The 16,674-nt window shown below is 37.5% G+C and overlaps 1 protein-coding gene across 1 annotated transcript in view; it reads right to left on the bottom strand.

Annotated features, from left to right (window-relative positions):
• Positions 1-16,674, bottom strand: part of LOC136858525 (transmembrane and coiled-coil domain-containing protein 4) — a 153,772-nt gene that overhangs the window by 65,916 nt on the left and 71,182 nt on the right. Inside the window, exon 8 of the mRNA XM_067138128.2 lies at positions 110-225. Within this exon, the coding sequence (XP_066994229.2) occupies positions 110-225 (116 nt within the window). The remainder of the gene's footprint in view (positions 1-109; positions 226-16,674) is intronic.

Below are 16,674 nucleotides of genomic sequence, written 5' to 3'. Positions count from 1 at the left end.
AGCATACATTTTGATGTAAATGTTCACATAAATGAGAATTCATAGAAAAATATCCTTCATTTGATGTTAACAAATACATTTGATACAAAATGATTAAAAATTTCCAAACCTCTGCTAACTGCTTGCCAACTTCAGCTGACCGCCGGCAGCATACTCCCCAAGGGTTGTCAATTACTGATGCAAGAGTCATCAAGGAGGCTGGCCAGGTGACAGCACTGATAAGTCCTGTCAGATACATATGAGTTACAGATATCTACATAAGAATAGATTTAATCACACTACACTCTTATACATGTATACAATTAATTATCATATTGGCCCATGTTATTTACAAAAAAAAGTGTTCAGCTCCATGGCTAAAAGGTTAGCGTGCTGGACTTTGGTCCAGAGCGTCCCGAGTTTGATTCCCGGCTGGTTCGGAGATTTTAAACTTAAATGGTTAATTCCCTTGGCCCGGGGAATGGGTGTTTGTGCTGTCTCCAACATCCCTGCAACTCACACACCACACATAACACTATCCTCCACCACAATAACATGCAGTTACCTATACATGGCAGATGCTGCCCACCCTCATCGGATAGTCTGCCTTACAAGCACTGCATTTGGCTAGAAATAGCCATATGAAATTAATATTATTACAAAAAAGTACTAATGAAAATTGTAGTTGTCTTATATGTGCAACCTAACCTTTAACGACACATTTTTGTGAAGGTCTGTTTGTATCATTCACCAACTATACTGCCTTGTTGTGGTGGCGGCCTCCATGTGTATCACAGCTGAGCACAAGGTCACAAATAAACTGAAACTTCTTGAGATTTGACAATTTTTTCCAATTTGTGGATTGTGATCTGTTGGTTTCATTGTGTTAAAGTATTCAGTTTTGAACACTATTCCAGTTATAGTGGACTGTGTAGATAGAAGAGAGTATTTGTCACTTCAGTTAAATAAAGGAGAACGCAAATTGGAAGTTTTATGCAAGGCAATATGTACTAATAATGTACAGGCTGCAGAAAATTCTGGTATTTCCGAGTGACATATCATGTTGGCAGAAAGACGAAATTTAAGGCCAGTTCTGTGGCCTCATTTAGTTCTATATCTCTTATCTATAAATCATTAGAAAATGAGTCTAACCATCATTGTCTTGGTCTCCCTCTACTTCCCTTACACTCCATAACAGAGTCCATTATATTCCTAGGTAACCTATCCTCCTCCATTCACCTGACATGATCCTACCATCGAATCTGGTTTATGTGTACAGCTTCATCCATCAAGTTCATTCCTTACTTAGCCATTATCTCCTCATTTTGAGCACCCTCCTGCCATTGTTCCAGCCTATTTTTTACCAGTAATCATTCTTACTACTTTTATGTCTGTTACTTCTAACTTATGAAAAGAGATATCCTGAGTTCACCCAGCTTTCACTCCCTTAAAGCAAAGTTGGTCTGAAAACTAGTGTTGGCTACTGAGTGTATGATTCAAATGAAGGGTTATGAACTTCATGTTATTGGTCCCTATTGAACTGAGATTACATATAAATCATAAACATAAAAATTTTCCACCTATTCAGTACATAGTTTTATTTACTGTATTTACTGTATTTGCAGTCATTAAAAAGGTCAAAACATAATTCCAAAGTACCTAGCTAGTAAGTACGTAGGCTATTATTAGATTATTCTATTTATTACTTTATACCATGTGTCTAAAAAATTCGACTCAAGTCGATCCACAACATAGAGCATCTCATTTGTACTTCTATAATCAGACTTTTTAACGTATTTGTGTACTTGTATTATATATGGCTCACCTATTGTCACACGTAATATTTCACTTTCATATGCAACATTTTTAGCACCATAGCACTTTGCCTAATTCAACCACACATCATAGTGTTAATTGTATATTTGTTTCATAGTGTTTTACTGCTCATTAGAAACATGTTTTAGGATTTTGTCAAATATTTGTGTATTGTTTTAAGGGACACTGGGACTGAAATTTCCAAATTCTATATAAACTGAGGTACAGCTTTGAAATTTTGTATGCTTATGAATAGTCATAACATAAACCACTGTGGTAAATTTGAGCATTGCAAGTTGATTAGTTCTTGAGATATTAATTATTTTATACATTTTCATGTGCAAATTATTCAATATTTATAAAGGTCTGCCGCATTACACCAATCAAGATAGTGTAACTTTTAGGTAACATTCTATTGCATTAATACAATTGGAAGAAACCTACGGATTCTTTTTCGAATTGCATTAATGAGTATGAAGAAATAAATTTTTTTCATATCCAAGTTTTTAATCTACAAAAAATCTTCAATTTTTTAAGTTTGAAATTTTTTGCAGCCAGACCAAAAGTGCAATCCAAAAATCGATCCGCAGGTTTATAGTCAATGCAATGAAGATAATACATGCAAATTTTGAAAGCAATATCGTAAGATTTATGATGCGTGTAACATTTTGAATGCCTGAAAAATGAAACAGAGAAAAAAGCAATTTTTTAAAATAATGGACAATGCTTATAACCTGTATTGCCAGCTGAGAATCTCAAAGAAATTTCTTGTTTTCTCCTACTTTTGGATTTTGGCTTATGCCACTGAGAACTTATTGTATGCATTTCACCACAGAACAACACCAAACAATAGTAGAAAATACTACAATACCTCAACACAATCAAACTGGAAAACAACTTGTTTGTAAACAAACAGGATTTGCACATGGTATGTACAGAAATAGTCATAAATAATGTTGAAACTAATAAATATTTCTTTAATAAGTGATCACTGTCTTTGAAAATAGGCATAAAAATTTACTCAATATATTATGCAAGGCCACACCACCACCTGTAATTTTCATTCAGATTTTTCAAACTTTTGTAGTTCTTATATAGTTTACGTAGTAAAAGTGCCTACTTCCTCCACTAGAAAGCAACAAAATGCAGACCGACAAATGTAGGAGGCCTTTTTGAATTATTCTTATGAAATGAAATCGTGAAATCTGCTTGAATACACCACTAATGTGCGCTGATCGTGAGTCGAATGAAAGTGGGCGTTTAAAGGACTGCACGCCAGGCATTTAAAAGCTACGCTAGAGCTTTAAAAATGGAGGAATTTGGATGAAAACACTGCTATCTGATCCGCGGGGGTTAGGGGTGTATTAATATGGAAAAAGCCGAAAATCAATATTTTACATATATTTCGCCAAAATTTCAGTCCCAGTGTCCCTTAATACAGCTGATGATGACCCCAAGTAGGGTTGAAACTAGTCCCAAGCAACCCATGTAATGTAAATACACGCAGTGTAAATAAAACTATGTATTAAATAGGTGGAAAATTTTTATGTTTATAATTTATATGTATGATTCAAAGCAGTGTATTGATTCATTCAAGTGTCTGAGTGAATCGATTCACAGGAACGTCAACTCCATGGGACATGGCTCAGCTGACTCGCAGCAGACAGTGCAGAGTGGCGCACTCACGGATCAGTAAGACACAACACACATGAGGTCCGTTATCGGTACACTGGACGTTGGCGGGGAGCCAAATTTCCGATGCAGTGAGACATATAGAGCCATGGCACACTGAAAGAATCGTATGCTATAATGGACTCTTGCTCTCAGCACATTTGAAAATAATACCCATCTGCATTCACTGTCCTCTTCTTACAGGGAGGTTTAAATAATAATGGGATTTACTGTATTTGCAGTGTTAAAAACGTCAAAACATAATTCCTAGCTAGTAAGTAGGCTATTATTAGATTATTCTATTTATTACTTTAATGAATCAGTATTATAACTTAGTTGACATTCGACAAGTAATCCAACTCGGTTCTCTAGCCTACTTCATAATTATGAGTCATCCTCATGACCACTCGAAATTGTCTGTTTTATACTGAAAAGAACCACTCTGTATTCTCTCAATTCGTAGGTCGCATCATTGCATAATACTTCAATAGTCGGATCACGAGATCACCAGTATACTGGACAGTAAGCGAGCCAACTGATCGACAGTTTAAATATGTTGAATCAGAAAACCAGTGGGCTACTGTACAACTCGGATAGCCTATACAAAATATGACGATTTAAAAAACCCTCTGCTGATTGAAAAGGACATATTTTCAAAGGTGACTGAGCGAGTTGGCCGTGCAGTTAGGGTCCCATAGCTATGAGCTTGCATTCGAGGGATGGTGGGTTTGTATCCTCCCGCTGGCAGCCATTAAGTTAGTTTTCTGTGGTTTCCCATTTTTACACCAGCCAAATGCAGGTGCTGTACCTTTATTAAGGTCACGGCCAATTCCTTCTCACTTTTAGCCCTTTCCTATCCCATCATCACCATAAGATCTATTTGTGTCGGTGCAATGTAAAGCATCTTATTTGACATATATGTAATATGTAGGTTATTATTGTGAACAGAGGTATTTTTATATCTAATTCTGTACTTTTTTTATTTACAAACCTTCCCTCATTGAAGGATGCCACAATAACAAAGCATAATGAAACAAATTAAATTATAATATTGATTTACAATAATTTTGTTGATTATTTATTAGAGTTGTGACTTTTAGAGAACTGTAAAAAACCGTTAGTTTATAAAATTTGAGTTATGCTAGTTAAAATTATTATTATTATTATTATTATTATTGTTATTATTATTGTTATTATTTCAGCCATCTATGGGCTATGATCATGCAACTTCCATTGTTTTCTCGAGTTCTTTCTCCTTCCTCTTTCGCCCGTATTCCTTCATCCGTTGGCTTCCTCGTGCTCGTTCTTCTGCCAAGAATACTCTATTCTTCCTCGTTTTCTCATCAGCTAGGTCCTTCACCTCCGCAACCCTTTGCCTGAAGATTTTTCTGTTTGTTATATCTTCTGCAGTGATCCCACAATTTTCTAAATCTCGGTGGACTTCTTTTACCCATGGGAAGACGAGGATCCTGTTGGCGAGTCTCTCTGATCCCATCCTTTTAATATGTCTGTAGAATGTCAATCTCCTCTTTTTCATTTTGGTGGTGATGTTTTCAAATTGTTGGTATAGTTCTTGGTTTGGTCTCCTACGAAAAACTTGTCTGAGGATTTTCTGGGTCCAAGAACCTTTCTAAGGAACCTCCTTTCTTTCTTTCTTTTCCAAATCTGAGAGTCCCTTTGTGGCTATTGTCTTGGCTGCGTATAAACATTCAGGTTTGACTATCGTGCTGTAGTGCTTGAATTTGGCCTGGTATAAGAGTGACTTAGATTTGAAGGTGTTCTGACATAATCTAAATGCAGTTTCCATCTTTCTTGCACATTCTTGAATTGCTGCTTTCTCATTCATGTTTGGAGTCAAAATCTCTCCTAGGTACTTGAATTTTGTAGCTCTTTTGATGTCACCATACTTTGTCCTCATTGTCCAGGTTGGGTCAGTAGTATTTATGTTCATGTAACTCAAAAGATATTTGCAATCCTGTTTTTTTCTGCTGTTTCTCTGAGGACTTCAATTTGCTTAGCTGCAATTTGCAAATTCTCTGCAAAAAAGATTATACCATCTGCAAATGCGAGGCATTATTATTATTATTATTATTATTATTATTATTATTATTATTATTATTATTATTAATCAGTACATAATATTTTTTTTTGCTAGTGGCTTTATGTCGCACCATTTGCCTGGTGTGAAAATGGCAAACCACGGAAAACCTTCTTCAGGGCTGCTGACAGTGGGATTCGAACCCACTATCTCCAGGATTCAAGCTCACAGCTGCGCACCCCTAACCGCACGACCAACTCGCCCGGTGCGTAATTTTTGTACTGTAACTTAATAAGGAAGAACTGATGTACCGGAGAGGTAATTTTATATGCATTCATTTTTAATATTTGTTTTATGTTAATATGTAGGCTACTTATTGTATACACAGATATTTGTACAATTCTCTATATTTAGTGGAGTTGTTACTTTTCTGAGAACTGTGAAAAAATCACAAGTCTGTATAGAAAATTTGAGTTGTGTCAATTATTATTATTATTATTATTAACTACGTAAATTTTGTGCTGTAATATAATAAGCATGTATAGTACTGCACAAGTACCTATTTTTTTCCAGCATTTCATTTTATAACTTATTCGTTTTGTATTACGTACTTACCGTGAATACAATGAAATGTCCATGTTCTTTGAAATCATTTGTGAAAAGACTAGGCAAACAATTGATAGGGAATCGCTCACCTGGGCGACAGCTCTAAATGCAGATCTTTGATGATTATGTGTACAGATTTTTTCATCTTATTCTATATACTTATTTAATGGAGTTGTTACTGTGGAGGTAAGGCTTTGTAACAACAAAACTTGATGCAATGAGGTGGCTGCAGAAGAAATCTCAATCTGAAAGCTAGATGACGCATAGGAAAGCAGTTCATAGAATGAAGACCAGATGGCAGCAGCAAGCACTAAATGTTGCTGCAGGTCTCTTATCAGTACACACACATACACACCACACATATATAATAAGAACGGCGACTCTAATGTGCCGTGAATCGGTTCACTGTATCAATTCAGTAAAGTAAACGGAATCAAAAGAATCGATGCAGTAAAATGAATTGAATATCCCATCACTACTGAAAACAGACGGATGTAAAGATAGTTTCGTCTGGAAGCTGACTGCCTTCTTACAGAATACTGTTGATCGCAACTACAAGCTCACTGCATTAGCTGTACTGCACCTTCAATCTTCCTTACTCTCCTACCATCCTGGGAGAACACGTAACCTAAATACTTGAAATCATCTACATGTTCCAGCTTTGTCCCCCAAATGTGACATTCGATTTTCTTGAATTTCTTACCTACTGACATCAATTTAGTCTTGGAAAGGCTAATTTTCATACCATATTCATTGCACCTACTGTAGTTTGTAGGTCAGGTAGCACATAGGGACCCTCTTCAGAGGCAGCCCTACCCAAGGAGTGGCACCCCTGCCAATGTGAGTCCCAGAGCACACTGACTTGGTGTGTAACATCTGGTAAGGATCCCAGTGTGTGGTTACGAGTGAAGACCTCAACGGCATCTATGGCAGAGATGGTGGAGACAGCGGAAGAGGAAGCACTAGACTTGGGGATAAATATGAGTACAATCTAAAGAGGCCAAAGGCTTCGTGCAGATGAGGCTCTTTAGGAGGGCTGGTGGTCCCTTGGTTGAGGTAATACAACGAAAGTCCATCTAGCAGTGCATTTCATGTTAGGGATGGCTGCAAAATGCATCTGTTTCAGCATGTTAGGGGTGGCCTGAAAGAATTCTGGCAGTAGCTATAAAATGCCTTTAGGTGTGGTGAGCCCATTGTATTAACAGCCTATAAAATGACTGAAAGTGAGTTGAGGCCTTGGAGACAGTAAGGGCGTCCTACCATAAGCGGCGTGCAGTTTGTGGTGATTTGGTTGTGAGGGAGTTGAGAAATATGGGCAACCAATAATGAAAACCATGAATGTCTTGACCCTTAATGGCAAGACAGAAGAACTTTTTTACAACTGGCTTTATATCTCACTGACACACATACGTCTTCTGGCGACTACGGGCTAGGAAAGGGTTAGGAGTGGGAAGGAAGCGACCGTGGCCTTAATTAAGGTACATCCCCAGCATTTGCCTGGTGTGACATGGGAAACCATGGAAAACCATCTTCAAGGCTGCCGACACCAGGGTTCGAACCCACTATCTCTCTAATGCAAGTTCACAGCTGCGCGACCCTAACCGCACGGCCAAATTGTTCGGTACACTAGAACTAACAGAATACATGGAAAAAGGACACTGCCTTTTTGAGATTGAGTTAAACCAAGTCGAAAGGAAACAGAAAAGATTGAGGAAGGGTTCCGGTTGTTTTGGAGTGGAGGTGCAAACTGCAATAATGGAGTAGGTTTTATTGTGAGAGAAGACCTGAAACAGTACATAGAGAAGGTGCACCACGTAAATGACAGAATCATGAAAATCAGACTTGGCTTGGAGAGTGGAGTGCAAGATTTTATCCAAGTATATGCACTTCAGACAGGTAATGTAGAAGAGAATCTACAGAAGTTCTCGGAGGAACTGGAGAGGTGCATCTAAGATAAGGAAGTGGTGATAATAGGAGACATGAATGTTCACAGGAACAGAAAGGCATGGTAAAGAAGTAATTGGTCCTTTCAGTCATAGAAATAAAAGTGCAGGAGGAAAGCTACTTCTAGATTTTTGAGAGAGGAATGGATTAATCATAGGCAATACACGGTTCAGAAAGAACAGGCAAAAAGTAACTAGATACAAATGGGGACAAAGGAGAACAAAAACAATGACTGATCTGATTTTAGATGAAAGAAAGGCAGACAATTGGAAGATGTGACAGCTACACCAAGAGAAGATTTTGAAGGAGACCAAAAAATTGTAGTAGCTAAATTAAGATTTGGTAAAATAGTCAAATTGAAATAGACAAGAGAAAGAAAAAATGAAGGTATAGAAATTAAAGGAAAAGGGAGCACAAGAAATGTTCTAAGAAGAACTAAGAAAACAAATTTGTAAAGAAGAGGTTGCCAGTGTTGAAGAAGAATGGGCCAAGTTCATCAAGGAATGGTGAAATGTGCAGAAAATATATGCAGTAGACTATCAAGGAAAGAGAAGAAAATGGAAACACCCTGGTGAAATACCAAAGTAAGGGATGCAGCAAAAGAAAAACAAAAAGCATGGAGGGGCAGGATAGAAGGCAGAAGTACGGAGAGTATGTAAAAGTATCATGAAGCAAAGAAAACATGTCAGAAGAGCGTACAGTGAAACAGAGGTGCCAGGAAAACTTCATAGACACCTTGTGAGAGGATGTTAAGGGAAGTAAGTGAGTGCTGTATGAATTGGTTAAAAGCAAAGTAAACAGGAGAGAAGATCCTTTGCCACTTTTCATCTTTAAAGCTCCTACTTTTCACAACATTGTTTTACTCCTTGCAGATGATATAGTAATATGGGAAGAAGATGAAATGTAAGTACAAGAACAAGTTACTGTATGAAATCAGGAGACAGGGGAATATGGAATGAAAATAAGTGTGGAGAAGAGTAAGACCATAGTGATGATGAAAGGTATTAGAGAAGGAAGAGGGAATACTGAGGTAAATGGAAGACCATTAGAAGTTGTGAAAAGCTTCAAATATTTGGGGAGTATACTTGCAGAAAATGAGAAACTGAACAAAGAAACTGGAAAGAGAATCCAATGAGCCAGTGAGTGTTACCAATGTGTGAGAGGTGTAATGTGGAACCGGGATGTCCCAGAGAAATGCAAGAAAATTCTGTACTCAATGTATAACACACCAATTCTGACATATGAAGTGGGCAACAAAGAAGGTGATGAAAACAGAGCCGAGATGAAATTCCTTAGAGGAATAACTGGGAAGAGACGAAGGGATAAGATCAGAAATGTAGAAATCAGAGAAAGAATTGATTCCCTAAACTGCAAGACCAGTAAGCTGAAATGGTATGGACACACGATGAGAATGGAAGAGGATAGAGTTCCAAAGCAAGTATTTACGGAGAAAATAATAGGAGGAAGACAATGGGGAAGGTCCAGAAAGAGGTGGATGGATACACGAAGGAGAGTATAGAGAAGAGTGGTGTAAAAGTGGAAGAAATATTGGAGGAAGGAAGAGAGTGATGGAGAGATAGAAAACTGTGGAGGTCCTTGACTCACAACCCAACCCAGAAGACTGAAAATGGGAAACGAAGAAGAAGAGAAGAAGAAAAGGAAGAGGAAGAAGGCTCATTGCACTCATTTTCAAGTACCAAGATATTATAATGTAAAACAAAAGCTAAAGGTTTCCACCTATTCAATACTATTTATTGTAACCTTAACAAACTGGAAGAAAACTGAGAACTTACACAAGACGTGTGATCATGATGAGTGTTCAACATTAAATCTTTACTTGTCTTGCACTGAATATCAACAACACAGACTTGCTTAATTGATTTTGACTGGTGATGGTCTCTAGCAAGACCGATACTAGTTTCATCAAATATATGTACAGCAGAAGTCCGTTATAGAGAGGATTTACAAAGGCAAAAAATTTACTCGCTATAGCAGAATGTCGTTATACCTGATTTTCCCTAAATTTCAGAAAAGATGTGCAAAAAATCAAATACTTCACCATGCATGTATCATGGAAACATATTGTACATCCCGGCAAAATAATATTTTCGCTGTAAATTTATGAGGGTACAGCCTTTTTAAAATTTTACGCGAAGTGATAATAAACTAACCTCTAAAATCAGTGATGCATACTGTCATATCTTGAGATGTATCACATTTTTATTTACTGTACTTAGTACTAAAATCAACTGCCAGGCCGAGTGGCTCAGACAGTTGAGGCACTGGGCCTTCTGACCCCAAATTGGTAGGTTCGATGCTGGCTCAGTCCGGTGGTATTTGAAGGTTCTGAAATACGTCAGCCTCGTGTCTGTAGATTTACTGGTACATAAAAGAACTCCTGCGGAACTAAATTTCAGCACTTCGGCGTTTCCAAAAACCAGTAAAAGTAGTTAATGGTACGTAAGGCCAACTACATAGTTATTGCTGAAATCAGTTATTTATTTCAGCCTTTATTTAAACTGAGCTAACGAAAGCTATCTGTCACATTATTTACGCACTTATGAAGAATTATGAAGGCATGTTCTCTCTCGTTTCGAACTTGAATATTTCCTTTCATCAGTCAACGGGGATTAATAATTGGCAGCACAAGATAGTTTGCCTAGTGTAGGTAGTGGACGTAGTGAGAAAGACTGTTCAACATTGCTGAAGGTTTGACAAGATTTGGTGAGGAAAGTCAACCAGCAGTTGTGGTTCTTGGACTAGCAGTGTGATATATTCTTTAAAGGAAGAGAAACATGCAGTAAGGTATAATTTACATGGAAAAAAGATTGCAATATTCTTCTACATAATTTTTGTGATGTATTTACTGCCTTAACATCATTTGCAGAGGTTGTGATATATTGTGTTTACACACATGATTTGAATAAAAAATTATAGCAATGCAATGGAAGTTCATATCTTATTGCACAAAGACATATTAGGAACTCAATAATAACATTGATTGTGTTATTTGCTTAACGTCTTCCAATATTGGAAGAATTCGCTGCTACTACTACTACTACTACTACTACTACTAATAATAATAATAATAATAATAATAACAATAATAATACGTGAAGATTGTCATAAATCGAACACTGCAGATGGTGTTTACTTATAGGTTATTGCACAGTAATAAACATAAAAGATGTCCACTTTCTCTTCTATATTCTCGTGCGCTTCCGTTTTATTCATTTCATTGTGGTATTTTACGGAGTTCCCTGAATAAAGGCTGAGATGTGCTTCATACTTTAGCAGTTAATACACACGCAATATCCCCCCGGTTATGAAGACATTTATCTTGTTTACATTCCTAGCAATCCCAGCTTGCCTGGTGACTTAGTGCGCACCGTTAATACTCAAATTGCAATGGTCAATTCTGTCAAAGTCTTTGATCAACAGGACATGAATTGAGAAATAACTAGCAGTGTGATATATTCTTTAAAGGAAGGGAAACGTGCAGTAAGGAATAATTTATGTGGAAAAAAGATTGCGATATTGTTCTAGATAATTTTTGTGATGTATTTACTGCCTTAACATCATTTGCAGAGGTTATGTTATATTGCATTTAAGCACATGATTTGAATAAAAAATGATAGCAATGCAATGGAAATTCATATTTTATTGCACAAAGACATATTAGAAATTCTGTTTCACTTTGCTGGAAGCCAGCATGTCTGAAACATGCAGAAATTGCAGAGGGAAATATGGTTTCCCACAACATTGCAATAAATTGGATAGCTTCCAGTACATTCCATTTCAGCACTTATTTTACCTAAAGCCTACGCATCAATGAGTTGACCAGTATGCTACAAAAGTAGTGTTTAAGGAGTTTAAATGTACCATAATCAAGTGGTTGTAGCACACTGGTACAATTAGGTGGTAGGAATACCATTTCAATATTCCGTAGCTCAACATTTGGATGAGCGGAGCAATGGTCTATAAAAAGAATGACTTTTCTGTTCTTTGATCCCATTCTCAAATCAAATGCTTGAGGCCACTGCTTAAAAGTGCCGATGTCATTCATGCTTTCGTGTTTGCTTCATACGCACACAGAATGTTCCGCACTTCTTTAAATGCTTGCGGGTTGGCTGACTTGCCGATAATAAACGGTTTCAGTTTATCACTACCGTCCATACTGCAGCACAAAAGAATGGTTAGTCGTTCTTGGCTGCGTTTTCCGCCTTTGCATGGGTCGCCCTTCACTGCAAGAGTCCTTTGGGGTAATAAATTATAGAAAAATGCAGATTCATCAACGTTGTAGACATCTTTGGGCTCTTACCTTTTAAGAATTTCGCGGAAAATTGGAAGCCAGTCATTGATGGCTTCTTCATCTACACTTCCCGATTCACCTTTTATTGTGTGAAGCGCAATGCCATGTCTGGCTTTAAAGCGGTTTAACCATCCTTCGCTGCACTGGAAGTCTGAAATATTTAGCCTGAGAGCCAAGTCTTGTGCCTTAGATTTTAACACGGGCCCTGAAATACGAACTGTTGCAGCTTGTTTCTGGGTAAACTAATCAAATAGGGCAGCTTCAAGGTCAGCATGGTCCGCACCACGCAGATTTTTACTTCTGCTTGGAATGCTATCTTTTAAAAGAGCGTCTTCGAATTTTTTCCTTATCTTTAAGGATAGTAAATAGAGTCAAAAATGTTAAATTATATCGCCTGCCTATTTCACTTTTGCTCACACTGCTTTCTTCACAAGCCTGCACAATTTCATATTTTGTAGCCAAATCTAACAATTTTTGTTTCCCACTCAACATTGTAATGTGTTAAGTCACAGCAGAATGAAGTAGTAAGGTAAGGGTTATTCTGCCCGAAGGCAGGTCCGAACCTCCGCAGAGGTGTTCCTGAGCCGGAGTTTACGTGCGGTAGGTGGCCAGTTCCTTTCCGCTCCTCCATTCCCTTAGCCACCACCAACAGCGTGTGGCAACCCATTCAACTCCTGAGCATGCCCAATGTTGCTTAACTTCGGAGATCTCACGGGATCCGGTGTTTCAACACGGCTACAGCCGTTGGCAGAATGAAGTGGATTTGTATTATTACCAATACTGTTTTCAAAAGGACCGAAGACTCCCAAGCACAACTTAGAAACAGCTGACAGTTCGAACTATGCTGTTCACAGTACCAGAAACTGAAGACAAACAGAAATTTAAATTAACACTACACAGTACAATCAGTTTGCTTCTAATATCATTAATAGGGCCTACACGACTTCCTCACATGTTACGAAAAGAAACTCGATCTTTTAAATAAACAATAGTATAGTCTGTTCACACCTCACACAGAAAGCAATTTTAGACACGCGCACTAAGGAAATCACAACTTTAGCAACACAAGAAGTGGTTTTACGTTGCGTACGACAGCAATAAATATAAGCGTCAGATTCAGTCATACCACGAGACAAGACAATTTTTGACAGCATTAACAGCAGCTCGATAAAGAACTCTTCATTGCAACAATGCATAGCTATAACATGTTGACCAACCCAACAAATTTGTGAGATCCAAAAGAACTACCGCTTTGCATGAATTCTTGATAGGAACGAGAGTATAATAGTACCCATAAAATTGTTTGCAAGAGACCCCCTGCTGCAATTTTTGTTGATCGTTTTGTGGAAAGTTTTATAATCTAATTGTGTAAAACGGTCACACTAATGTACAAATATTTACTGTACTTAGTTCGTAGAATATCGAGAGTTACAAGGACAAAAAATAATCAATAGTGTTTTGCCACCTACTTACGCTGAATAGTACAACTATCGATGACGGAAAATAATATGTGACATCCAAAAGAACTATCGCTTCATGTGAATGCTTAATACAAACGAGAGTACAATGGTGCCAATAAAATCCTTTGCAAGAGACCCGCTGCTGCAATGTTTGTTGATCTTTTCGTGGAAAGTTTTATAATGTAATTGTGTAAAACGATCACAGTAATATTTACTGTACTTTAGTTCGTGGAACATCAAGAATTACGCAGAAAAAAATCAATAGTTTTTGCTAGATTTTTACGCTGAAGTGTATAAATACCGATAACGGAAAATAAAACACGTTAAAATCTATTTAAATTTAAGAATTTCATCTGATATCCGTCCACCTTTTCAATACAAATAAATGTTATAATGGTTAAGTTACAACATATTTACTTGGAACTAGTTTCAATGCTATTTAGCGTCATCTTCAGCCAAAATGTGGGAAATAAACATAGGTACATACATACAAATAGATATTCAATGACAAGTTCAGAACTTGGCAGTCATTATCAAAACAACCCATGGAGGGTGAATTAAAATAGTAATCTAATTGTACAAACACGAGTTAACACTCAACAAACATAATCTTTTAAAAATACACATAACATTTTAAAACTTTGCTTAAGTCCAAGATGAACTTTGTAGTCAAAGATTCAAATTTATAGTCACTTTTTTCATTAAATGATGTTAATATGTGGAAATATATTGGAAAAAGAAAAACCTGAATCCGAAGAAACATAATTTCGACGCAGCTAATTCCGGATTGAAAAGTTTAGTGGACAATGGTAGCATGTTAAGTTTCTTTCAACTGCTGTGTGCGGCAGACTAATAGATACTTTTCTCAGAAGGTGGCTGCAGGTGGAGTTCCGCATTAAAAATAAGATAAATTACCTTTAATCTCTTCCTGCCCTATACTCAGAAGCCGTATGCGGAGGGGAGAGCGGAGCGAGAAAAGTATCCTGTACAGCGGGCTTGGTGAGCCACTCTCTGCACGGGTCCAGAGGGTCACATCACCATAATCGCTATGCTGGAGTGAAAGGGTTAAGGACAATGTGGGTTCCAGTGTGTAACGTACATTGTGAAAGATTCTTTTCAAACTTTTCTTGTGTGTTGACCGATTTCAGAACTACTCTCACAATGCCAAATTTGGAATTGCTGTCATCCTACAATTATTATGAATGTAAAGCATGAAAGTAGCAGGGAGGTAAAGTTTGTAAATATCTTTTCTATCTTTAATGTTTGCAATTTCTGTCTTTTGTAGTGATAATTTTGCAGTTACAATAAAAATATTTGAAAATACTGCCTGTGTTTTTATTTCCATAAGATCCACATTATCGAAGAATTTGTCTTTTCTACCCAAGAATTTTTGTTTCTTACTCAAGAATTTTAATTACCTACCCAAGATTTTTTTTTTTTTTCCTTTTACTCAAGAATTCAGCACCATTTCATTCAAAATTCAAGTGTTCCTAAAAATAGAGTTTATTTATCATCGTTTCCACTTTCTCAAGTGTAAATGAACAGTCCTACCCCACACTCTGCTCTTCCCTTTTTTAACACCTGTCAAGTACACTTTATAATCTCAACCTCGTTACCTCCCTCGACCTGAATATCAATAACTCCTAACATATCGCAATGTATCTTCTTTGCTGACTCAGCCATTTCTACTTTCTTTCTCCCATAAGCCATATTAATATTGTTAGCTCCCCATCGTATTGCATTTTATCTGCCAAGTTGTTTCCAAGGAATCCCTCAGCTGTCAGATGGGAGTGGGAATCCGTTACTCCCATAGGTCCGAGGTTTGCTTAAAATGTTCTGAGCATGCTCTGTGAATATTTTGTGAAGCAGGATGCTACACTTATACATAGTCCCAGCGAGGATATCTCCTCTAACGGGTTAGGGACCACCAGTAGATTGTTTAGTCCTAGCCGCCCAAGCACAGGGAGCGCCATGAACTCAGAATACGTCCAAGATGGCCACTCCCATTCCATAACAACTGATATTCTGACTCTCAGGACCACTTACTAAGCCACTTAGCTGTTGCCCATGATTCATGAACTAGGACGACTACATTAATCCACAGCACGAACCACCTTTCTATAAAACAAATGTATAAAACTGAATTGACACCAGAGACCATGATCAGTCATTACCATGCTGATACAAAAAAAGTCCATAGCAAGGCACTGTAACATGCCATTGAAGAATTATTTGCATCACAACAAAAACCTCATTATCTCACCTGACCCGAATATCATTAACTCCTAACACATCTAAATGCATCCTCTTTGCTGACTCAGCCACTTCTACTGCCTGCCTTCTATAAGCTCCCCATCGAATTGCATTTTGTTTGCCAAGTTGTTTCCAAAGAGTCCCTCAGCTGTCAGATGGAAGTGGGACTAAGCAATACTGAGAACACGTGGGGATTTTTCAAAATTATCATAATTAACTACATGTTAACAAATACATCACAAGCACTTGTTGTAAAATCCATGTTCAACATAGAGAGACATTTAAAACTCTTGTCATAGATAGGTGATCCTAGTAGAAGAACTGATAACTACATAAAGCAACCCCACTTTTCATCCTCATTTCCCAGCCGTGTATAATAATGTAGGCAATGGTCTTACCCTTGTCATTTCATGGACAAATAATATCACGGAAGTTAACTAAAGCATCAGAACTTTTCTCTGTACCCCCCTCTGATGAAACGGCCATAGCTGTGTTGAAACACCGGATCCCGCGAGATCTCCGAAGTTAAGCAACATTGGACGTGGTCAAGATTTGGATGGGTTGCCACACGCTGTTGGTGGGGGGTAAGAGAATGG

The sequence above is a fragment of the Anabrus simplex genome, chromosome 1 (assembly GCF_040414725.1).
Source record: "Anabrus simplex isolate iqAnaSimp1 chromosome 1, ASM4041472v1, whole genome shotgun sequence".
In the NCBI taxonomy this organism is placed as follows: domain Eukaryota; kingdom Metazoa; phylum Arthropoda; class Insecta; order Orthoptera; family Tettigoniidae; genus Anabrus; species Anabrus simplex.
Note: the sequence above shows the minus strand (reverse complement) of the source record. Positions and strands in the feature narration are given on the sequence as shown.